The sequence below is a fragment of the Ictidomys tridecemlineatus genome, chromosome 12, assembly GCF_052094955.1.
Source record: "Ictidomys tridecemlineatus isolate mIctTri1 chromosome 12, mIctTri1.hap1, whole genome shotgun sequence".
Taxonomy (NCBI): Eukaryota; Metazoa; Chordata; class Mammalia; order Rodentia; family Sciuridae; genus Ictidomys; species Ictidomys tridecemlineatus.
The window spans coordinates 17,164,436-17,189,962 of NC_135488.1; the positions used below are offsets into that span (position 1 = coordinate 17,164,436).

General features: G+C 33.9%; 1 protein-coding gene across 1 annotated transcript in view; it reads right to left on the reverse strand.

Moving 5' to 3' along the window:
* The window catches only part of LOC144369545 (inactive N-acetylated-alpha-linked acidic dipeptidase-like protein 2), a 156,710-nt gene that overhangs the window by 52,678 nt on the left and 78,505 nt on the right, over window positions 1-25,527 (reverse strand). The window contains exon 2 of the mRNA XM_078029794.1: window positions 1,032-1,125. Within this exon, the coding sequence (XP_077885920.1) occupies window positions 1,032-1,125 (94 nt within the window). The remainder of the gene's footprint in view (window positions 1-1,031; window positions 1,126-25,527) is intronic.

Genomic DNA, 25,527 nt, shown 5'->3' on the forward strand with positions numbered 1-25,527 from the left:
CAACTACATGAAGACTGAATTAAGTATACAAAATGGAGAGCATGTTGAGGACCATGAGGGACACAAACAGACCTATGGCTCTATTGCTCCTGAGTCATAGTTGTTCAGCCACTTTAGTAAAGAATCTTTATGAACTATTGAAGGAAAAAATAATTGTTGGAGAATTTTCTGAGTAAAATGGCAATCCAGGTAGTTAAGGAAAAAATAAAAAGAACTACATTTCTAGTTACTGGAAATCTCTGACTCTAGAATGATTTGTTTTTCAGAGATAACCACTTAAGCACTGTAGTTGAAATATTGGCTTTTGCATTGAGAAGTAGTTGTCTACAAATGACTCATTAAAGACCTAATAGGAAGATGTGTGATTCAAGACAAGAGTGAAATCTTTAATTATAATATTGCTCTTTGTTGTGTGGTTAATGAAGGGAAATACGAACCTAATGGAAAGATTCATATACAGAAATAGAGGAAGTGAGAGTAATTATTAGGGTTGGGTCAGAATTCTGCAGAGAGATCCATATTCAAACATGAACAGACTAAATCGAGTCTGTGGAAATACTTCTCTGGTTGTCTCCTTATCATCTTTGACCAGAGACAACATTTCAGTCAAATGAAATGGGGCCCATACTCCATAGAAACCAATCCCAAAGGAGAAATTTCTGGGGCATCATTGTTAGGAATGACTGGGTGTTAGGCACAATGTTGAAAAAAAAAATAGATCAGATCTCTGAACTATATTATCTCATATGTAACTGGTAAATAATGACAGAAACAGAATTAGAAATCTCTTTGATTAAAGAAAGCAGGGAGACCAGGATTTAAACTCTTCTGTTCACACTGTGTACATCTCATTTGTGTTGACATATCAGTTAAAATTCTTCCAGGCCCTTCTCATGATAAGTCTCCATAGGAAGGGAGGGACACCATTGCCATAGCTAATGAGATAGTAGGTGACTTCATTTATTCCTTGTTGAAAATTAGTTGAATAATATTTCATTTTCTAAAATTATTATAATTTAAAGAAAAATTACCTTTAAGGCTGTTTTGAACTTCTAAAGCTATATCAAGAGCATTAAAGGGCAGAACTGGTTCATTGGCAATTTGCAAAATCACTTCTCCTGAGAGCTGAAATGAAAAAGAAAAAGTAATTAGCATTTGGTAATTAAGAGTTTGCTTGTTTATTATTATTATTATTATTTCATGTATTTTATACATCTAGAGTATAAAAACACAGAAGGAAAAATAGAATTTAATAAAAATCTCTATTTTCTTAAACTCCCTTTTATATAAACATAACATTTTGTTCCTTTTCTTTTTGAGCTAAACTATTATGAAGTATCTCCTCTAGTTGAAGGAGCCATAACCAGGTTTAAAATATTTCCTTTTACAATAGTTCAGATCACTATCACACGAACAGTTGAGATCCACAATCTGCTTATCAGACTAATTAAAACTCCAGACAGAATTAATGCTCAATTTATTTCATTTAAAATATAATTCAATATAAAGCATTCCTTTAATATTTTAGGAACTATTTTCCTTAATGTTTTACTCTTCCTAACCATGTTTCCAAATGTCAAAACCAATTCTATTTATATATTTTTTTCAGATCAGTATTTAAATTTTTAAAATGAATAAAATTTCAAACTGCATTTCCAAAGTTCATATCTCGAGTTCATGTACACGCATATTCTACCAACAACCCATCTGAACTTATATTTGAAAACCAACATAAGCACCACAGCTGAACCAGATCTGTTTCATAGACTCAACAAGTCATTTGTGCTCAAACACACATCTCAAAGGACTGCAAGGCTGGCAGCAAATGTCATTGTTCTCTCTCGCATAACTGATATTTAATATTTACCTAGGCTTAAGAAATGTCCCTATATCTTTTAAAACTCTGAATCCAGCGCCCAGGGAATGACTTGTGTTGAGATTATTAATGCACTATGAAATGTGAGTAATGAATGAAGACATTGTGTTGTGAAACCACACAGGGAAATCAGCATACCACCTTGAGACAGTAAGGAACACATAGAAGATATAAACTTACAAGGAAAATAAAATTTTATAATTCATATATATATATATATATTCAACAAGAACAAAATTTCATTTAACATTTAAAATTATATTTTTCAATTGTTCGTAAAATTCACATCGTGATAAAAATATAATTCAATTTGATTTGGGAAAATGTGTTTTCTAGAAACAAATGAAAGAAAGAAGCACCTTTGATCCACCTTCATTCCTTTGAGGTACGTTTCCCTGCAAATGTAGTAACCAGTACTTTATCAATGACTGGGATGTATTTGCAGAGTTTTCTCCGCAGCATAGTGATCACAAATATTCTGGGAAACTGCTGGCATGGATCATGCTGCGCTACAGGCAAGGAGAATTGTCTGCAATAGGTTGATATGAATCCTCTTTCTATTCCACCCACCCCATCCAAATTTTGTAAGGGACACTGATATTTGGAAATAAATTATTTGTAAAAAGAAATTTTTAAAGAAGATTAAGAAGCATTATGGTTTCCTTTTCCAATTTGCACTGGATAATAGAAACTACAGAACAGACAAGTTTTGTTTACACTTTTGGAATCTGAAAACCACACATTACAGAATATTAAAATGAAAGAAGGTGGAAGGAGGAGAAAGGCGACCTTGTGTGCTGCTAGAGAGACTGACTTGTTTTGTTATTTTTTTTTTTAAATTCATTTGGCAGCTCCTATAGCTGGAATTTAAGCCAACCACCTTTCTATTTCTTTCAATAAGAACCTGGCAATAAAAAGTGGGACTTCCTAGGCACCTGGCCCATGATAAAATGCTTAGACTAAATCAGCCTATTTGCAGTTTCATAAGCACGAGGGAAATTTGTACAGCCCTGTCACCATGTGAGAAGAGATGAGCCAAGCTGCACACTTTCTTCACGCACTCTGGAATTCAGTATTTGTTGGGCACACCAGGGCAACTGCCCCTTATGTTTATGGAAGACCTTATTCTTTTCCAAGTGCTTTATACTTATCTCATTGCATTATGCTGACAGCCTTAGAGGCTGGTAATGGGAGAATCAATATCTTATGCTAAAAACACTGAGGTCAACAATGCAGGAGGCTGAAGCAGGAGGATTGTTGCAAGTTCAGGGCTGGCCTCAGCCACTTAACAAGACCCTAAGTGAAACCCCGTCTCAAAACAAAAATATAAAATGGGCTGTGGACAGAGCTCAGTAGAAACCCTGGGTTCAATCCCAAGTAAATAAATAAATTAATAGAAAAATAATAATAAAACAAAACCCAAATATTGATAATCAGAATTTACTGAGCATCTACTAGATATATCCGGTACTTTTCAAAAGTTTAGATATTTTCAAACATGATTCTTTAATTTTACAACAGCTCAGCAAGGCAAGCATTTTCCATTCATATCATAGAAAATAAAACTGAAGATTGTAAAGATTAGGTAACTTTCTCAAGTCATTCCCCAAGTCTGACTGATTTGAAGGTCTATGCTGTTGGCTTTGCTGTAGCATAAAATGTATAGTAGGATACAGCAGAAGTCCCTCAGCTGGTTGTTTGTAAAAAACTACAACTACCATATTTCACCTCACAATCATTGCCACTACATAATTGTTGAATTCTGTTTTTTTTTCATCCAAACATTGGTTTATAACCTTTCATTATGTGGTTGTTGCATACTATAATTCTGCATACATGGTAAACAGAGCTGCAAAGTATTCACCAGTGGCACAAAATGGATGAGCATTTGTCTTCTCACTCACTGAAAGCACGATGCCAACAATTATCAGTTCATGCACATTGTCAGTAGCTTTCCAAAAGCCCACTTGCAGGGTTTATTCAGAGTGCTGCAGTATTAATGGCAAACACATCTTGTGTGAGTGGTGCAATGGACAGCACATCACACAATGAAACCAATGATAAGGAATGAAATGGGCCAAAGCAGTAGAGAATCTTCTAACAGAAGATAAAAGTTTCTAAGTTTATACTTAGCAACACTGTAGTACATTTTCTCAGTTTGACTATAATTCACAAATCAATAACATCTAATCTGTTACCATTTTCCCTCCAGGGTGGAAAAATGTTTGCTAATCACAGAGAAACAATGTATGTTGATTTGGATTATTCGATTTTAATGTATATTCACGGGAATTCTATGTATTCTAATCTCACAACAAAGACAATTTAGTAATAAAGATTTTCAAGTAATACTGGCACAGTTGTTTTCAAAAGCTTTACATATTGGTTGTCCCCCATTTTCTTGCAAAGCAATTTTCCATAATCATCTGCAATGATTATGTGGTTAAATACAGTGGATCTGGCTCCTTTACTGTTCTTTCTACTATACAACCATCTTTTCTAATATATATATTATTTGTAATATTGGCCAGTATCTATACTATCTTATCTCAGCCCCTTAATGATTATGATATTTAGATCTCCATGTGTAGTATTTGAAATTTTCTTTTAAATACAGGTATGAGAAACTCAGTCTCTAATTCATATGTGAATGGAGGTGGGGGGGGTGCTTTAAGAGGTCATGACAATTAGATCAGTTCCTGAGGATGGGTCCCCGTGATGAAATTAGTGATTGTAAGAGGAGAAAGAGACCCAGGCTTGCACCCTCTTCAGCTCTTTCACAATGTGATGGTGTGATGTCTTCCACCATGCTGTGACAGCAAAAAGGCCTTCACCAGGTGCTAGCACCTTGATATTGGACTTGGGCCTTCAGAACTGTGAGCTGAATAAGCTTCTACTGTTCATAAATTACCCAGTCTGCAATATTCTAATGACACAAAGTGGACTAAGACACTGCAGCACACTTCATCAGCAAAGAGTGATTCAAATTCTGTGAAATTCCATTATTATAACTTTACAAGGACAAACTATGCCTCATGACCCTGGTGTTCTTCCTTCTATACACCTCTTAGACCATTTTACTCCTGGTCAAAAGATGAAGAAAAAGTGAATTGGAAAGAAAAAATTATTATGCAGAACAAAAATATTTTAAATTATAAAATAAATTAATGATCACCACATTGCAAAGGCATTCTTTTATTACTAAATAATATTGACCCTAGTGGTCTCATTGAGGTTGGGCAAGGTCTGATTGTCAAAAAAATTATTAATTATACATCAAGTATTTTAGATTTTAAGGGTAATAATGGAAAATTATAGTTATCTCAAATAAAGTTTGCTTTTTCTCCAACCTGATACAATTTTAGTTGTATTTAAAGGTTCTTAAGAGTATTTTAGGAAAGTTTTACACAGGAAAGCTTCATTTTGGGGGAAAATATTATATACACTCACACATAGATGTAGCATACATTTTAGACTTTTTCTTAAATTTAGTAAAGAATAATAATAACCTCTTTCATTTTGCCCTATGGGATGTGCTTATTTATCTGACTCTGTCACAAATCTAGATCAGTTTGGAGGGAAAAAAGATAAATCTTTATTTCATAAACTGTGAATATTTAGAAAATAGGGCTATTTTTCTACCCTTAATTATTTTAGCCCATTGCTCAGCATGGTGATTGTATTTGCAGTAAATGCTTCGAATGGATTTATTAGTCAAGGCACAAACAATGTAGTTGGATATAAATAGGTTCACTAAAGCAATAACAATACCAAGGCTCTATAATGTAATTTTTCTTTAGTTGCAGGCCAAGAAACTCATTGAACATTGTGTGGTTTGTTTCATTTTTGTAAATTCATAGTAAAGTAAGCAGAGTTCATATCTCATAATGAGCTGTAAGTTAAAACTATCATTGTGGGATTGTTTTTATGCCCTCAGTGAAATTTAAAATGCAACAGAATCCTACTGCAGAAGTTGATGCTATGAGATAATCATTACACCTGTGTTATAGGTAGCATGAGAAAGACATTGAGAGAAACTGTATCACTAGGACATGGTGTGACATAATATGACAAAAAGTAGATAAATCATAAGCTTTTTTTTCTGAAACTTAAGTCCTCCATAATAATATATCATTTTATCCTCCTGCTATTGGCCTTTATGAACGTAAGAACGATAAGCAAGTTCTTTAGCAAGACCTCCATCAAAACCTTTCTGCAGAAAGACACCCTTGAGTTACTCACTGGCATCATCAGTTTATTCAGTTGCAGAAAGAATTTAGTAGCACAAAGTTATTAAATATGAAGCTTTTGTTTCCTACAAACAACAATGTTTTATTCTATCTTGAAGACATCAGGTAATTACACATCATATATGTGTTTTGGGCTCAGAAAGGTGGAGGGTAACAGAGGAGAAGTAGTCCACACTATGGGAGGAGAATGAGAAAAACCCTGGAGGCAGAAAGAAGCACAGACTTTTTATACAAACTTGAAGAATTCTTTTTTTGACTGGAGCATAGTTCTTGGTTAGTGGGAAGGGAGCTGGCATCGGGAGTCAGAAAACTTGAACCTCAACCAGTGCATAGGGCCATGATTCAGTGATCTGCAGGGAGTCCTTTCCCTTCTCCTAAATTTCAGAGCATCAGTATTATCTGATAAATTATGGTATGGTGAGAGTCTGCATAGCATGATTTTGTGGTGTATGGTGACCTTCAGGCTGTTACATTCATCCTGAAGTGGCCTGGTTCTGATTTATAGCCTCTTAATACTAGAAAACCCCCAATTTACCAACAAATACCCTGTAGACAACAAACTTCATGGCAGCCTTCCAGGAGCTGGGGGACTGGGGGTAATCTCCTTGAAGATAAGACCTTCCAGTTCTCATGATCCTTTTCCGAAGTTAGGGTATCAGTATAGGAGAGGTAGTAAAGATATTACTTCTGACATACCTGATGTATTTTCCCAGAAAAAGGAGAAATTATATAGTGTTACACAAAACCAGTACACACAAATCTAGGCACTCATAACATGGCTAAAATATAGCTTTAAGCCTTCCTTCACCTCTCATCTAGAATGTTCCATAAACTTTCTAAATGATCTGACATTCTATATCTTACCAATTCTTCATAGTATAGCTAGAGTTATATATTCAAAATATATTTTGTGTGCACCCCTCTAAAGAATAGCCATATTTGTGTTACTTCCTTTCTGTTGCTTGCCCTTGACAGGAAAAGTAATGGAATCCGTATTGAACTTCAATGTCTATATTTGACAAAGTTTACTTAAACAAAAATTATTTGAAAGTTAAACTCTCTTAGAAAATGAAGGACTTATATAATCCTGATAACTACCAAAATGGATACTTCTGAGAAAACTCACATCACGGAGTTTAATCAGCAAGATCCAAGTCACCCTGCTCCCTACCCTCAGCCCAAGAAGAACCACCATGTAAGAGCTGCATGTGGAAGTAGAGACATTCAGGCACCTGGAAGATATCTCCTGTTGTTGCCAGTGAGTAACTCAAGGGTATCTTTCTGCAGAAAGGTTTTGATGGAGGTCTTGCTAAAGAACTTGCTTATCTTGCTTACGTTCATAAAGGCCAATAGCAGGAGAAGAAAATGATATATTATTATGGAGGACTTAAGTTTCAGAAAAAAAAAATGGTTTGAGACCCAACCCTTTCCCTCTTAAGATTTTGAAAATACTAGAATATTCTTGATGGACTGAGATAGACTTAAATAAGTTTCCTAGTAGCAGAGAATTTCAAAGTCATTGAAGAATTCCAAAAGCCTCTGAGATAGCAATTTATTTTAAGAAAGATTTTAACCCTAGAGATGTATATCAAATATTTGATTCCAAAACGTGGGGCTCTTCTTAGGAACTCCTTGTGACCTATCCTGTCTGGTCCTTAGATTCACCACAGGGAAAGTACATGAGACACTAAAGAACTATATTAGCAAACAGTGGTAAACTTAGAATCCAGCTGTTGAAATTGCATAGCTGTGGCTATCCCTAGAGGAGAAAGAGTTCTTTCCTCTCCAGTACCCTGAGGAATTATTTCAGTCCCTACAATGCTACCTGCTGTTGTCAAGGGCTGAGCAAGATTATTGGACACCTGGTTTGGGGCTGGTAACTCCTTTCACTACAGAATTGCTACAGCTGACAGACCATGTAGAGCCTGGCAGGATTCCTTAGGCTTGATGGGAAACAGATGGGTATAGAGCAAAAAAAAAAAAAAAAAAAAAAAAAGAGAGACACAAAGAGACTATGACTCCCCAGAAATTTGACTTGATTATGAAAGAGATGGGCCTTTAATTTGTCCCATACACTGATAGAAGCAGATTTCCTATAAATATGCACTAACAACTGTCAATTCCAAGCCTTCAAGGAGGAAAATAGCCCCAACAATTGAGAAACCAACAGCCAGGGACACAAACTTCCAGATTTTTATCCTTCCTATTCTCTACTCTTGCTGAAAAAAACTTACCTCCTATGTTCTGAGCCTAAACTCTGAAGACACACCTGGAGATTACCATGAGTCTTAATTTGGGTTACCCCCAGAACAGACCTAGAGACAAAATTTGAATGTAAGTAGTTCACAAATAGGTGAGGATAGTAGAAAGAGGAGAGGTGAGAAAGGGAAGACAGGCAATAGAAGGCATCTTATCAAACCATCTTCCACCCTGGAAGACTGGAACCTAATCTTGCTAGAGAATACTGAAAATCCAGTATCAAATAGGTGTGTGAGAATTTTCTTATCCAAAGGGCAAGGAAGCTGGGTATTGAGTCACTAAATCCTCATCAGCCAAGAGAGCAGGGCTGCTCCAAGGAGGTACTGAAAGTTTCTCCTTCAGGATTATCCTCTGCACTTGCAACTTCCATGGCTGTAGAGAGCTCCAGGCTAAGAGAGGAAGCTTGCTATCTAGAAACCTTTTTACTGAAATAGAATGCTTACTGTCTTCTATCAGACCACTGAAATATAATGGATCTATTTTTTTCACTTTTTTGAGATATCTTTCCTCTTTCAGGGAATGTCATCACTCATCTGTTGTTAAATTGTAGCAAGCAAAATATATTTACATATTAACTTGGAAATAACTTATGGGTATTTTTAATGACTTTTAAAAGTGTTATACTCATGTTTTGACTGTAAAACAAGTTGTTTTCTCTGCCAGTCGTGCTGTTCCTAGAGAGGGAACACAGTATGCTAGAATTTCTTAGCAAAAAGAGAAGCTTCAAGGAAACAATTTTTGTTTTACTATGTCTAGCAGCATTTTTCCTGGACTGGTTGACAAATTAAAAGTTAAATATCTTCATTACATTTTGCTAATAACTAACTTCAGCATGATATTAATAATGGTAATAGCAACTAACATTGGTTAAGCTCTTTCCTCAGCCAAGCATTAGTCTAAATTTTTGTATGAATTAATTTGTTTTGTCCTTACAATAGCTTTATTCTATTTTGCAGATGAGAAAACAGAGGCATTGAACAGTTAACTAAATATCCCAAGGCCACTTAGTCAGGATAGTAATTTTGTGTTTTGAGCTTAAGTATTCTGGCTACAGAATCTGGACTCTCAAACACCAATTAGCATCTTTTTTCTTTATTTTTCAATCTCTTTCCTAATTTTAACAACTCAGGAATAGCAGTAGCTACTGAGACAATGTTTCCTAAATCTGAACATAGGATTCGAAAGAATAATCAAGAACTAAGAACACCTATCAGTGATATTTGTAAAGACCTGAGCAAGAGGTCCCATCAGGGTTATACATTTTGACACTTGCCATTGTTAATTTGCATGTTTGTAGATTCCGGTTTCCTGTTCTCCTGCCTAAAATTGATGTAAAGGCTAATAAAGTTATGCAATTACCTAAGATGCCCTAAGTAAATAAAGATACTTTATTATTATATATAGCATTTATTAAATACATATCAAATACAGCTAGCAGCAAGAGGGATAACAAAAGAGGAAGACAAGTTGGTATGCAAAATGATTGGTGTTGACCGGTCTTATATTGTACCTTATTATTACTTCAACTTAGGACTTTGGATAAGGTTCAGAGAAATAGTTCTAGAAACTAATGTGAACACCTACCAAATTGCTATCAGGGATCATTTATAAATCCATGTTCATACTGCTCAAAGACATTTCCAGTATTAATTAAATATTTATTGGGCATTAGCTATATGTCAGGGACTAAGTCAAGTCCCCACAGGTTTTGAAACATTTTTTATGAAGAGGTATTGACTTTAATTATAAAATAATTTCTACATGGTGCTAGGGAAAGGTCTACAAGGGTCCTCACTCATCTGAGGGATCAGGAAGGACTTCCAGGACAAAATTTCTTCTATCAGGAAGGTACTATACAAGGTTCTATATCATACAGGAAAGAACTAGAAGCAGATTTGGTGCAAAGCACATCTTCTTACATCAGTTTACAAAAGGCTGCTTAGTTATATATTTTATATATCTATATACAATAAAAATTAAAAATGAAAAGTATTTGATTGCATATCACATGTATTTCTTGAAAATTTCTTGTATAGGAAGATTCATTCTCTGAGAGGGGGAGATGTGGCTATCCTCACCCTGCACCTCCCATATGACTACCACAAAAAGAAATCAAGTTCTCTGTAGTTGCAATCACTATAGCGGTGGTGTGGCAAATAGGCTAGAGGTTGTTTATCTTTAAAGAGTCATTGTGCATTTATTAAATCATGTGCTTGATAAATTATCCAAATCCAATAATCATAGAAAGATTAGAGAGCTGATTTAGCAGAGTTCCTAATAATACTAACGCAACATACATCAAGTCTACGTAATGCAGCAAGACAGAAGAGGCCAATGATTTCCTACCTATAGCTTATTTTTAGGAATTGTATTTTCAGATTGTAATGCTGGGTATCTGTATATGCAAAATAATATGGTTTTAAGAATTTAATAAAAATTAATAATTCTAATAAAAAGTAATAAAATGGTGCTTTAGTAAAAGATAAACATCATTTTTTATAACACCCAACCATTAAGCAAAGGACATTTGGTAACAGTAGATTCAATCACACACAGAGGCAATTATTTAATTAATTAACCAATATTATCATTTAGATATAAATTGATAATATAATTTTTCCTTCTGTATGTCCTAGTTGAGACCAACCTTTGTCCTATTATACATTGGGACATTGGTAAAATATTCACATTGAAAAATAATGACATCATGTTTTTATATTATAGAATCAATCAAAGCAATGGAGAGGGATGGAAAATATGTGAATGAAAAACAGATTGTTCTTTTGAACTTGCTGCTTCTATCCAGAAAGACGTTAAATAATGATCAAAATATATGTGACGCTTACTGGATGCAATTACATTGTTAATGCAGTTTCTTTTCTGGCTATAAACACAATAAATGTTGCAGACTGCATCCTACCAAGTGAGACTTGACATTTTAAAAATAGTCAGAGAAACACAAGGGCTTTAGATCCTTTGATGTGCAATTGTATTCATGACAAGTTTCTTATAGCAACTTTCTCTGAAACAGGATATTGTTGAGCTGAATAAAAAAAAATGCATGTAAATAAGGACTTGCACAACAAAGCACACTGTCAAACTCTAGAATTTTCATGGTTTTCCTTTTCTCCATATGTTGCTTGGTAACAGATAGGACTCTTAGGGTCCCTTGTTTCTCAAACATCACAGAATGGCCTACAGAACAACATAGGGCAACATCTCAAGGATTGATAAATCTTATTTTAGTTAACCAATTAACCTGTGTTATAGGATCCTGCAATTTCATTAGAACACTTCATCTTGAGAGATAGTTATCTTGCTGAAATGCTGTACAGCACCTACCATTGAAGGATTGTAGGTTGAACACTAAAATGTGAAGCTGTTCCAATAGTAAAGGGGCTTATTGGTTGGAAGCTAAGATATTAGCAAAGAAAAACAAAAAAGCATAAAAATGGACCATAGAAAGAGTCAAATGAGTAGGAACACAGTCGTTACTATGGACCACAATGGTCCATAGACAAATGACAACACAGAGAAAGACATAGAGTTGTCTGCAGCACTCTCAGGAAGAGGAACAGGCAAGTGCAAACTCTGACTCCAACCACTGAGTAAGTCAGGTATGATGGAAGGAGGATTCTTTTAAAGAAGAGAAGAAAAATAAAATTGGATATGATAACTGTTTTGTAAGATATCTCTTTACTTGTCAACAAACTCCTTGTAAAGGAGAAACATATTCCATTTATCTTGGTATTACTTGACTGAACAAAAATATTTTAAAAAGATTTTTGAGATTACCAATACATTAAGCTGGAAAAGGCTTAAGCCATTCCATGAAACAGGCTACAGGGAAAACCTAGGACTGTTTTCATGTCTTCCTGTTCCCATATTTCTATCATTACCAAAAATTATAATACAAGCTGATGAAAACACAATGGCCTTTAGTTTAGAATGTACGGGTTCAGTCTTTGAACCCCTACGTGCATTTAAGTCCAATCACAATATTCTCTTTGTAGTTTTAGCATGTGATTGGTTATCTAGGGGCACTGAGAGTACTGGGACTTAATCTAATGCTGAATATGTGAGGCTATCTAAAGAGCCCAGTAGTCTGACTATCTTCTAGAAGCTGAAATGACTCTTAACAAATCCTAACAAACTCCATGTTTCTAAGGTCGTTTTGTCCTCAGAAGTTTGTGTGATCTTGGCATTTTTAGATGCACAAAGAAATTTATCACATTAGATTATCCATTATTATATTATCTGCTCATTCTTTGCAATGAAATTGGCCCACCAGTTCAATAAAAAGATACAATTCTGTATGTTCCAAAGAGGGGAGAGGAGAGGATTAAGTGTTAATTAAAATTCTACTATGCACCAGGCATGTCACTGGGATTGTGAATACCTGATTTCATTTAATTCTACCAGCATACCTGCCAAATTATATTAAACGATACTGGTAATAATGCAGTTTGGTTATGAAGGATCTGGTAGGTTACAATAAAGAGTTTGAACCTGGTACTACAGAGTAGAAATATCAATGTGATTGCTGGACTATTTACATAAGAAAAGATTATGAAGGAACTTTTTTTGAAATGCAAATTCCCAAGCAAGATTCTCATGTACACACACAAAATTTTAAGTCAGTTGATTTGGATAAAGATCATGGAATTCATCATTTTAAAATAAACACCTCTAATGATTTTGATGCAAGTGATCATACTTTGAAAACACAAAATAGAGACATACACATCCAGTGAAGGATGTTTGAGAGGAAATTGATATCAGGTTTATATATTTCAGAATGTCTTCAGAATTTATGTTGAAAGTCTTAAAATGTAAATATGAGTGAGATGTCATAATAGTTTGTAACAAAGTACATATAATAAATGAGGCATAAGAAAACTTTCAGAAACTTGAGGATAAAGCAATAACAGCAATTTTGAAAAGCTTATCAAATCATTTAGGTAATTTTTAAAATGGAAAAATTTATCAAGTAGTAAAAATATAGGTTGTTCCTTTTAAAACATGACTTACTAGAAAACAGCACCAAAAGAGAGTATATTTAGTAATATATGATTAGCTACTAATGATTTCTTTTTTTAAGGTGACAGGAAACAGTGATCGTCTATCATTCAACTTATTTAGAAGTTTGTGGACACTTCCTATGGTCATGCTGTATTGAACCACCTCTTTTGTTTAGGCAGATTAAAAAGTAACTGGGTTTTATCTTAGATCTGTATTATGAGATTCATGGAATGAATAAGACAACTTTACTTTTCCTCAATTCATAATGAACAATGAATTGCAGGACAATATACTTCTGTGAAATATATAATCTAAATATATGTTTATAAGCAACACAATTAATTCTCAAAAGATCAATTTTTTTACATAAATTTATGGAGTAGCAAAGGATGAAAGAAATCTTGGCTGTCTGATCTTACCACCTCAATTTTCAGATAAAGAAATAGGGGTTGAAAGTTAAAATTACTTTCTGGACACCACACAACTGTTCAGAGGCAAAACCAGAAGTGGGATTAAGGCTTTAGAGCTCTTTTTGTTGTTGTTGTTCTAATTAGTTACATATGACAGTAGAATGCACTTTGACACACCATGTATAAATGGAGTATAACTTCTCATTCTTCTGGTTGTACAGAATATAAAATCACACAGGTCTTGTAATCATGTATGCACACAGGGTAATAATGTCCAATTCAATCTACTACCCTTTCTAACTCCATACCCCCTCCCCTTCCTTTACTACCCTCACCCAAATCCATAGTAACTCTATTCTTCCCTCGTACCCCTACCCCTTATTATAAATTAGCATCCACATATCAGAGGGGAAAAAATCTGGTCTTTGGTTTTTGAAGATTGGCTTATTTCACTTAGCACGATATTCTCCAGGCTCTATCCATTTACTGGCAAATGCCATCATTTCATTCTTCTTTAAGGCTGAATAATATTCCAGTGTGTACATATACCACACTTTCTTTAGCCACTTATCTGTTGAAGGGCATCTAGGTTGGCTCCATAGTTTAACTATTGTATAATATTGGCAAGAAGGGGGAAAATTACATTCATACATTGCTGATGGAACTGCAAATTGGTACAAGCACTCTTGAATAGTGGTATGGAGATTCCTCAGAAAACTTGGAATGGAACCACCATTTGACCCAGCTCCTCAGTTTTTTCCCAAAGGACTTATAAAGTCAGCATACTACAGTGAAGCAGCCATATCAATGTTTTTAGTAGCTCAACTTATAATAGCCTTAAAGATCTTAATTCATTGCTTTTATGGACAACAAAGTTGTTGTCCATAAAAGTAGGATCAAACTTGATTGGTGTGTGTGTGTGTGTGTGTGTGTGTGTGTGTGTGTGAGAGAGAGAGAGAGAGAGAGAGAGAGATAAAAATATGAAATAATCATAAAAAAATCTGGTGAGCATAATTGTAAACACAAAAAAATAGATGATAAGACATGGATAAAAATCCTATATTTCACTTATGGATGTATTGATCCCTTCTTATAATGTGTCTGGTTTTTTTCATGTGTACATGTTGGTAGGTGGTAAATATCCAGAAATGCTGAATGTTCTTGATTGATTGCTTAATCCTCTTGTGAGATAATCTCTAATTAGATAAGCCTCTAAATTTGAGCTTCGCCTTGACGTCTATTTTGTCTGATGATAATCTTGCTGCATCAGCTTTTTTTTGGTTAGTATTTGTCTAATACATCTTATTTTCAGTTGCTTTTACTTTCAGTTTTCTCTCTCTTAATATTTTGTAAAACTTGAAATTAGCACATAACGGTATTTTTGAAAGTTCAACAATCCAGTCAGAAATTTTTGTTCCCTTGATTTGCCTTATCTATAGTTATTATAACCACAGATGTGCTTCATTTATTCTATTGTGTCTTCTAGACAGTGTGTTCTTTTTGCTTCCTTTTCTCCTTTTTAAGCTCTATTCACTTGACTTTGTTTTTTTTATTTTTCCTGCCTGTCTTTCCCTTCTTCTCTGTAGATTTAGGAACTGTATATTCTACTTTATTTTTTTAATGAGTACATTATGTTTTAGGTAAGCTCAGACTGACAGAGACTAGAGTCCATCAGTTCTCTCTCCAGCTCCCAACCATGCAACTCAGCAAGATCCTCAGAATATTCAAGGTCTTCCTCCCTCACATGCTTATGTTGGTGTTTCCTGACATTTTAAAACTATCACAAACTAGTCCTTCTGGCTAATGTGATTTCCTTTGCAATCACCAGTTATTTAGATTTATCCACAAGTTCACCTGGTTTTTCTTTTGCTTTTGTTGTTTTGTTTGCTCCTTGAAACCTGCAGCTTTCTTTGGGATTCAGTTTCCTTCCTACTCAACGCTATTTCGTGGAACACCTGTAAGTTGTGATATTCTTAGCCTTTTCCTAAAAGTATCTCTGTTTCTTCCTCTCTTTCGAATAGCACTCTGCATGAGTGTAGACCCTGGGTGGCGTGTTCTTTTCCTTGGAATTCCACAGTTATTTCTTCCCCTGGGATGCTTGGATCCTGAGGAGCCTTCCATTGCAGCCCCTTGCCATCTTTTCTAAGAGTAGTTTCACCCCAATTTGTTTAGATGTGCATTTTGTTTTCAACACATCCCACTTGCCACGTAATCGCTAAAATAAAAAATTAACATCTTTATTAAATCTGGGTTAATTTTCTTCCATTTTATCTTTAGATACTGCCTCTCACTCATTCTCCCCAGTCACTTTTGGGGGTCATTTAGAATAAGATGGTCCAAAAGAGAACTGTGTGTGCATATATGTATCTGGATATTTCTAAGGAACAAGATTAAGAGGTTGCTATAGTCTCAATCAATGTGTTCTCTTAAAATTCCTGTATTGGAATTACAATCTCCAAAGTATTGATATTAGGAAGTGAAGCCTTCCGTGAGGGGGGAAGGGGGAAGGAGGAAGGGGATTAGAACATAAGGGCAAAGCCCTCATCATCGGAATTAGTATCCTTATAAAAGAATCTAAGCAGGTAGTCCCTTCTACTCTGTGAACACATAACAAATAGACATGGACCATGTATGAATCAGGAAGTGGCCCTTAAGTGACAATGAATCTGCCAGTTCCTTGATCTTGGGCTTCTCAGTCTCTGGAAATGAGACTCAAATATGTTTCTTTTGAGCTATACAGTTTATGGTGTTTTGCTATATTAGCCCGAATGGACTAAGTATAGTTCAAAATAAGGCTGAAGACTGGATTGCCAAGGGAAGTCACTTTTCCGTTGTCACTGTTATTTCTCAGATCTTCTAGGGTCTTCCTTGCCTTGATGGCATTTGCATATGCTTTTCCCACTGGTAGAAATGCTGTGATTTCTATTATTTGCAGAGTTGACTCCTTAACTTTGTCATAATTTCGAGTTTCTTAGTCGATCTTCCATGTCAACCACAGGGAAGAAAGAGTCCTCCCTACTTCTCCCAACATTTTTTTTCTCTTAAAGAGCTGTGTTATTACTTTCATAGAGCTTTTTTAACCTTTGTTTGTTTGTTTGTTTTTGTGATGCTGGGGATTGAACCGAGTGCTTTATGCATACAATACAAGCATTCTACCAACTGAGCTATATCCCCAGCCCTCATAGAGCTTTTCTCAAGTATGTTTATGTTTACTGTGTTTGTTTATTTGTCACTATCTATGGAATCTAAGTTCTTGGAGATCAGCAAACTTACGTATTTGTTTATGGCTATATGTCCTATACCTATCCACAGCTCATTCCTAAAGTAAGCACTAAATGAACATGTGCTGACCACATGAGTAAAGGACTTGTGAAGCTGGCTATTTTTATATTTTCAAGTATTTGAGTATTCACCCTATGGTATTTACTTAAATATTTCGACCCCTGACATTCTTTTATCAATTAGCACCAGACTATAAAAAGACTTGGGAAAAATACATCAAGACATCTAATAAGAATATCTACCATTTTAATGCAAAAAAAGACTCCAGGAATAACACTTTGATAATTTTAGTGTTTACTATGCATATACTCACCAGAATTATCAGTGTATTATACTTGAATATTTTTTGCATAGAAATGAAAGATATTCTTATTAGATGCTTTGATGTATTTTTTCAAAGTCCTTATATTAATTCTGTACTGAAAGTGAAAAGCAATAATTGTATAGTTACTTTTGCACCATTATAAGTTGAAAAACTGTAAGACAAATTATCATAACTTGAGGACAGTCTATCATTTACACAATACCAAAGGAATATTCTCCAAATATTCAATGTATTACTGCTGTTAATCTTGTTATAAAAAGTATTAGAAAAAAATGAACTTTAAAAAATATTTATCCTTATTTTCAAAGTGAATGTATAATCTAGAAAATATAAAATATTGATTTTTTTACGTCTACTTTGAGCAGAATCTCAAGGTTATTTAGTAACTCTTACTAAATAACATCATATGTACTTTATATACTAAACATTTAAACTCTTCCTCAAAAAGTCATATATTAGAAGACAGAATTATTTTAAACATATTTTAGTGGCCAATTCCACATGCATACTATCACACTTTTTATACTTTAAGGCAGTTGAAGACATTATAAAAATTAATGGTATTAGGTATGTCTGCACAACAAAAATGTATGAATCATAGGCTTCCTAGCATATTTTTTTTCTAAACAAAAACCAATATGTATACATTAAATAATTGAGTTCAAAATAGTTGATGAAAAGTATGTGTTGGGCAGGCAAATAATAACTGGCAAAGTCAACTCATTCTAAGCTGTTACAGCCTTTAGTCACTAACAATTTTACCAATTCACTACAACATTATGATTATCTGTAAATCTTAATATTGCCATTAATATCTTATAGGAAAATCTACTAATTTCAATTTTATATATATAAATGAAACCTATATTTGACTTCTAACTTCAGGATGTATTAGAAATAAAACCATTTATGAAGTTGTGTTTGGATTCTTCTGCTATTAAATCAGAACCACCATTGTGGCATTTATATGAAGAGCACAGACTTTGAGGTTTTGTTTGGTCATGAACCACAGTTACAGTCTCGGTTGTGCTGCAATAGCAAATGAAACCCCAGATCTCAGTCATTTAATTCCATAATGGCCCATTAGGTTTATAACTATACTGAATGGTCATTTTAGCCTCAGGATAATTTAGAGTCCATTTCTTAATCTGGTCAGGCTGTTTATACCAGGAACTAGGCAGCTTAAAAACAAAAGCTTTTTATCTCTCACAGTTCCAGATGCTAGGAAGTTATAATGTAAGGCACTGATAGACTCAGTGCCTAGTGAGGGCCCAGTCTTTGTAGACTTCTTCATAAGTCTTCACTTACTAGAAGGGGCAAACAACTTCCTGCAAGCCAATTTCTTGAGAACACTAATTCCATTCATGAAGGTGACCCTAGACACCTCCTATGGTCCCTACCTCTCAATACCATTATTTGCGGAATTAGGTTTCAACCTATTAATTTTTGAGACATGGATATTCATATCATATTGATTTTTCATCATGCCTGGTGGTCGCTCTGACAATCAGAGAAGTCATTCAGCATTTGTTTTTTTGGGATTGGCTAATTTCATTTAGCATTATATTCTCCAGCTCCATCCATTTACCTGCAAATGCCATGATTTTACTTTCTTTTAATGCCAAATAATATTCCATTATGTATATATACCACATTTTCTTTATCCATTCATCTACTGAAGGGCATCTAGGTTGGTTCCAGAGTTTAGCTATTGTGAATTGTGCTGCTATAAAATCGATGTGGCTATGTCCCTGTAGAATGCTATTTTTAAGTCCTTTGGGTTTAGACCGAGGAGTGGGATAGCTGGGTCAAATAGTGGTTCCATTCCCAGTTTTTCAAGGATTCCCCATAACGCTTTCCATATTGGTTACACAATTTGCAGTCCCACTAACAGTGTACGAGTGTGCCTTTTCCCCCACATCCTCACCAACACTTACTGTTGTTTGTTGTCTTAATAGCTGCCATTCTGACTGGAGTGAGATGAAATCTTATAGTAGTTTTGATTTGCATTTCTCTAATTGCTAGAGATGTTGAACATTTTTTCATATATTTGTTGACTGATTGTATATCTTCTGAGAAGTTTGTGTTTAGTTCCTTGGTGCATTTATTGATTATTTGTTTTTTGGTGTTAAGATTTTTGAGATTTTTATGTATTCTAGAGATTAATGCTTTACCTGATGTGCATGGGGCAAGAATTTGTTCCCAATTAGTAGGCTCTCTACTCATCTCACTGATTGTTTCTTTTGCTGAGAAGAAGCTTTTAAACTAATGTGCTTTAAAGACAAAGAAAGTGCCGGGGGAATATAGCTCAGTTGGTAGAGTGCCTGCTTCACATGCACAAGGCCCTGGGTTCAATCCCCAGAACCACAAAAACTCAAAACAAAACAACAATGATAATGCTGTTATCTTGAGAAAGTGGATTATTTACCACAGAAGTTGGCTCCTAAAGGATTATTTCAGCCTGATTATTTTTTTCTTGTATGTAATCTCTTCTGCCATGTTATGACATAGCTTGAAGACCCTTGCCAGATGCAAGAATCATGCTCTTTGACCTTCCAGCCTCCAGGACTGTGAGCCAAATGAACTTCTTTTGTTTTTAACTAATGATCCAGACTGTCTGTCCCAATCTATTACAGCACCAGAAAACAGACTAAGACACAGTGACATATTTCTAATTTTTCTAAACTATGAGCCCTAAAAGTTATGGACCATGTGGCTTCCTCAAAAGTCAGTATAGTAACTAATATAGTGATTTTCAACATATTTCTGTTGAACTTAAAGCTTTGTACCATATAACATGATAAGCAAGTGCCAGTTGTTAATATGTAAAGGAATTATAGTAAGCATCAATGCACATATCTATAAAAGTGTGTTGCTGAAATAATTGCTATCACTGGTTTGACTCTTTTCTGCTGGATTCAGAGATCAATGAAACTTATTTCTTAATTACAGGTACTAATTTGTATATTGCATTTCCCAAATGCAATGCAATCAAATCCACATTGTCTCTGGGGACTCCAATATGAGAACACTAAAGGGATTCTTTCTTTACCATCTTGCTTCACTCTGAGATTTCTTGCTTTCAAATATTGACTTTACCTCAGCAAGAAAGAGATAGAGAATAAAATTTGATGTTTTTTTGTATCTTTTTAGATAGATTATGAGAAAAGCTGAAAGTGTATGTTAATATTACTGTTCAGATTGATAATATGAAAGTTATTGATCTCATTGAACTGTCAATCAACAGAGAAGGAAGTGAACAATTGAAGTCAAATTTTTAATTAACTTTTACATATTTATAATATGAATATTTAATAAAATGTCATGATTATTGCTTTTTTTACTTTACTATACCTTCCGATATAACCATAACCATATTTCTACATGTATTCCAACAAAAAAAGCACTTCTCTATAAATTCAAATCATCTCCTATTTTATATACCTTATCATTTCTGACAAATAGATTCTATACATTCTTTCTATCTCTTAAAAAATAAATAGTGTAACTTTTCAAAAAGAAAACCTTTTGTGAATTGTATATTTCTCTATAATGAAAGACAGTTGGATAAAGTTGAACACTATATCTCAACTGCCCAGAGATAAATGCACATTGAAATTGCATTTGAAATGGATTTGAAAATACATGCTAAGCTGAATTTAAAAAAACAAACAAACAAACTGAAAGCCCGTGTTCATTTTGAAGTAAATATATGACCATTTATCACATAATGCTTTTTTCTCCTCATAACTAATCATTCTGATTTTGTCTGAAATGAACAAACAAACAAAAAAAACAAAAACCAGAAACAACATTAATGTCATTGAAATATTACCAGTCAAATAGTAGAATGCCTTAAAGTAAAATTCAACTTTATAAGAAAGGGAAATGTGAAGGCCAATGGGCTATAGGTGGTATGCAAAGTTTGTTCTTTATGTGATACTTTTACTTCTGAGGCATATTTCTTGTGAATGATAAGGTTGACTGGCAGAGATGGTCGTATTTTGTGAATAAATGGAGATTGTTTAAATCCATCAGTAATATTAAATCCTAGACTGATGAAGACATATAATTTAATCACTCTTTAACTATTTCCATTAATTTTAAGCCTTGTAGTCATTTTCTAGTAAACTACACTGCAGAATTTTTAAAAAATGAAATAGGTTCTTTGAATGATGCTCAAAGTAAGATTCTGATAAAATTTCTTTAATCACTCACCATTATTGAAATGACATTGATTTAATTGAACCTGTAAAAGAAATTGCACTTTCTAATCAAACTTCATCTGTAGATGCTTATTATTCAAAGAAAGCCATATGTATTTTCAAGCATCCTTAATTAAAATAATGCATATAATCTTAGATGTCTTTCTTCTTTGGTAATTATTCTGGAATTATTATGGCCTTTTTATCTTTTCTTATGCATAGAAAATATTTTCTTCTTAGTATTGAGCAAATAGAAATTTGAAAATAATTCATTAATACCTGTACCAGTAATCTGCTGAATCATATCTTTGTATATTAGACATATACACCAAAATTCAACAACAGGGTAGTAAATTGTGCACATACATAGAGTTCACAAAGCAATAATAATTATTGATTAATCTCATTTTTGAGCAACCAAAATAGAAAAACCATGAGATAATTTTGTCTAACCAAGTGCATATATATCAAGCCATTTTGTATACAGTACAACCATACAAAGCATATAGTAAATAATATACTTCTGAGGGTACAGAAAAATATGTGACTATATTTCTTATGTTTAATATATGTGCATATACATCATTATGTACAATCACAACATGTATATATCTGTATATATGTGTCAGTATATGCACCTATATTTATTCCTCTCTAAATATATCAGGAATACATATGTAGATATGAAAAAATCCTGAAATAAATACATATGTATTCTGCATCTTCTCTATTCTTTTATTTCTGTATATGTATAAATATTAATATATTTGCATATGTATGCATATATGGATATATGCATATAATTAAAGCTACTTATATATTCTATAGAAATATTTACAAGAAAACCTTATATTGCAAAAATTTTTTCTAAGAATTTCATTACTTTAAATCAAAGCATATTTAATGGCAATATTAATTCATGATTGCCAATTTCAATCTGGCATTTTCATAACATACCACCCTCCAACATGACATTGAGATACAAACATCTTGATATCCTACTCCTTTCCCTCCAATTTTCACTGTTTCACCAAACAAAATAAAACAAAAACAAAAACATCTCTCCAGAGGTGAAATTTCTCTACTGCCTAATATCAAGTTTATAAGTACATCTATCTTGCATTTATACTTTCCTACTCTCCTTTTATTTCAATAGCAGCACAATTCACAATAACTAAACTGTGGAGCCAACCTAGATGTCCTTCAGTGGATGAATGGATAAAAAAAGTGGCATGTATACACAATGGAATTTTAATCAGCAATAAAAGAAAATAAAATCATGGCATTTGCAGGTAAATGAATGGCGCTGGAGAAGATTATATTAAGTGAAGTTAGCCAATCCAAAAAACCTAAATGCCAAATGTTTTCTCTGATATAAGGAGGCTGATTCATAGTGGGGTAGGAAGAGGGAGCATGGGAGGAATAGATGAACTCTAGATAGGACAGAAGGGTGGGAGGGAAAGGGAGGGGGCAGGAGATTAGCAAGGATGGAGGAATGTGATGGACATCATTATCCAAAGTACATGTATGAAGACTCAAATTGGTGTCAACATACTATATATACAACCAGAGATATGAAAAATTTTGCTATATATGTGTAATAAGAATTGTAATGCATTTCACTGTCATTTATTTTAAAAATCAATTAAAAGGTATTATTTGGCAGAATATCTTCTACATCTTTTCTAGATCCATCCCCCTCCTACTTTACCAGTGGTTTTTATCCATTATCCATCTCACTCACAGTCTTCAACATCTCTTCTTACTGACTTTTCTATCACCAATGTAACATGTTTTGGTGTCTCATAAAAAATGTGCTGAACAAAAAGCAAACATTTTTTTAATAGTGGAGGTTTAGATAGCAATAATTGTTCTAATTTTTAGCCGTTCTAGACCAAACTTCCTTACAAAACTATTATGCTCACGGTCTTGATTTCATCCCATCACACTTACTCCTATGCACACTGCATCAGATTTCCAATCTCATTATTAACACCAGTTTGGTCAAGTCTGTCATCAACTGTTTTGCTAAACCCAAAAGATCTTTAGGAAGTCGTAAAACAGGTTGCCTTGTGCTAATAATACTTCTCCAGATAATTAGACTGGTATTTCCTCTACTACCATAGTTTTAAATGTCACATACAAATAGAATAATTGCAAGTCCATATTTCAAGCCCAATGCTTTTCTTTACATTCACATAAGTATATACAACTGCCCAATGGACATATCCCCCGGGGGGTTAAGGCTTCATAGATACTTCTAACTTAACATGCCAAGAATCAAACTTTTCATTTTACTCCGTACATTTTTTAAACAGAGAGCTCCATTTGCTAAGTTTTTCTATTCACCTAACTAGGGTACTTTATAAAGATTTCACTTCTAGCTGTGGAGTATTTTAGAAATATTTATGAATATGGTTTATTGTATGTAAAAAGTATAAGCCGTGAAGCTTTGTGAGTTAGTTTAACAATAGTGATAACTGCACCTCTGGAAACCATTTAAGCTTAAGGCAGAATAATCATTAGCTAAAAATTATGGTGAAGTTGAACTATATTAATTGGTAAAATATCATTCTAAGGAAAATTATCTGTGGTATTTACCATTTTCAAAGGTCCCAGGGAATGCTGAAGGGAGGTAGGGTGGCCCCATAAGACTGGTGGAGATCTTGATATATTGATAGGGATCACCTTGGATGAAGAATGTTACCTAAGAAGTCAAGATTCTGATCTTCAGTGATATAGTCAATTAGTACATAAAATCTCCAGTACACTATTTTGAAGTAGTGAAGCTTTTACCTCAGAGGTAAAATCTATTTTGGGGGTGGGTAAGAAAGGCACAATATCTGAGTACTTTTCTCTGATATCTTTCCATTAGTTATACCTACACTTGCTTTATACCTCCATCCATATATTTCTTCTCCTCTCTTTTGTTGTTGTTGTTATTTATTTTATTCTTTCTCCTCTGTTTTTTAAATTTCCTTTATTTTCTGGATATAAAAGTTAGAAGAAAGTTAAAAGAATAGGAAGATTCTTTTAGAGAACCACAAACTTACTCTATCTTTTATATTGGCTTCTGACTCCAAATGTCTGTGGGGTGATATGCTAAGATGGAATTATAAGGAACTTAGTCAACATTTTTAATAACAAATACCAAATTTCTTTCTTCGTTTTCTCATCTCAATTCTTGTTACTACAATCACCCAGTTTTTAAAAGTAAAATCCTAGAGATAATCTTTAACTGTACATTATCTATCATTTTTTTTAGAGAGAGAGAGAGAGAGAGAGAGAGAGAGAGAGAGAGAGAGAGAGAGAGAACTTTTTAATATTTATTTTTTTTTAGTTTTTGGTGGACACAACATTTTTATTTTATTTTTATGTGGTGCTGAGGATCGAACCCAGCACCCAGCGCATGCCAGGCGAGTGCGCTACTGCTTGAGCCACATCCCCAGCCCATTGTCTATCATTTTAATAATGGGGCTGAGATTCCAATTTGTTTTGAGTATTGCATCCCTAGAGCAGAGTATAAAATATATAAGTATATAATAAATATTTTAAATGAGTTCAATAACTTAGTATTTCTTGAATGTGTTTCTCTTAATTCCTTCTGTCACCATTCTGGACTGAACCACTATCATTCAGCTAAACCATTGCATCTACTTTTCAGCTGATCTCCCTGGACCTATTCTTGCCACTCTCCAATTTATTCTTCATTTTTCAGTGGAATGACCTTTTCAAGATGAAAGTCTAATCATGTGTCCTCATTGCTTAAATTTCTTCAGTTAATTTCCTTTGTTCTTAAGATACTGCCCAGACTTATTAACATGTCTTTATGTGCTTTTTATTTCTCTAACAATATGTCCTGAACTTTGCTTTATTTATGTTTTGAACTTTATAACCA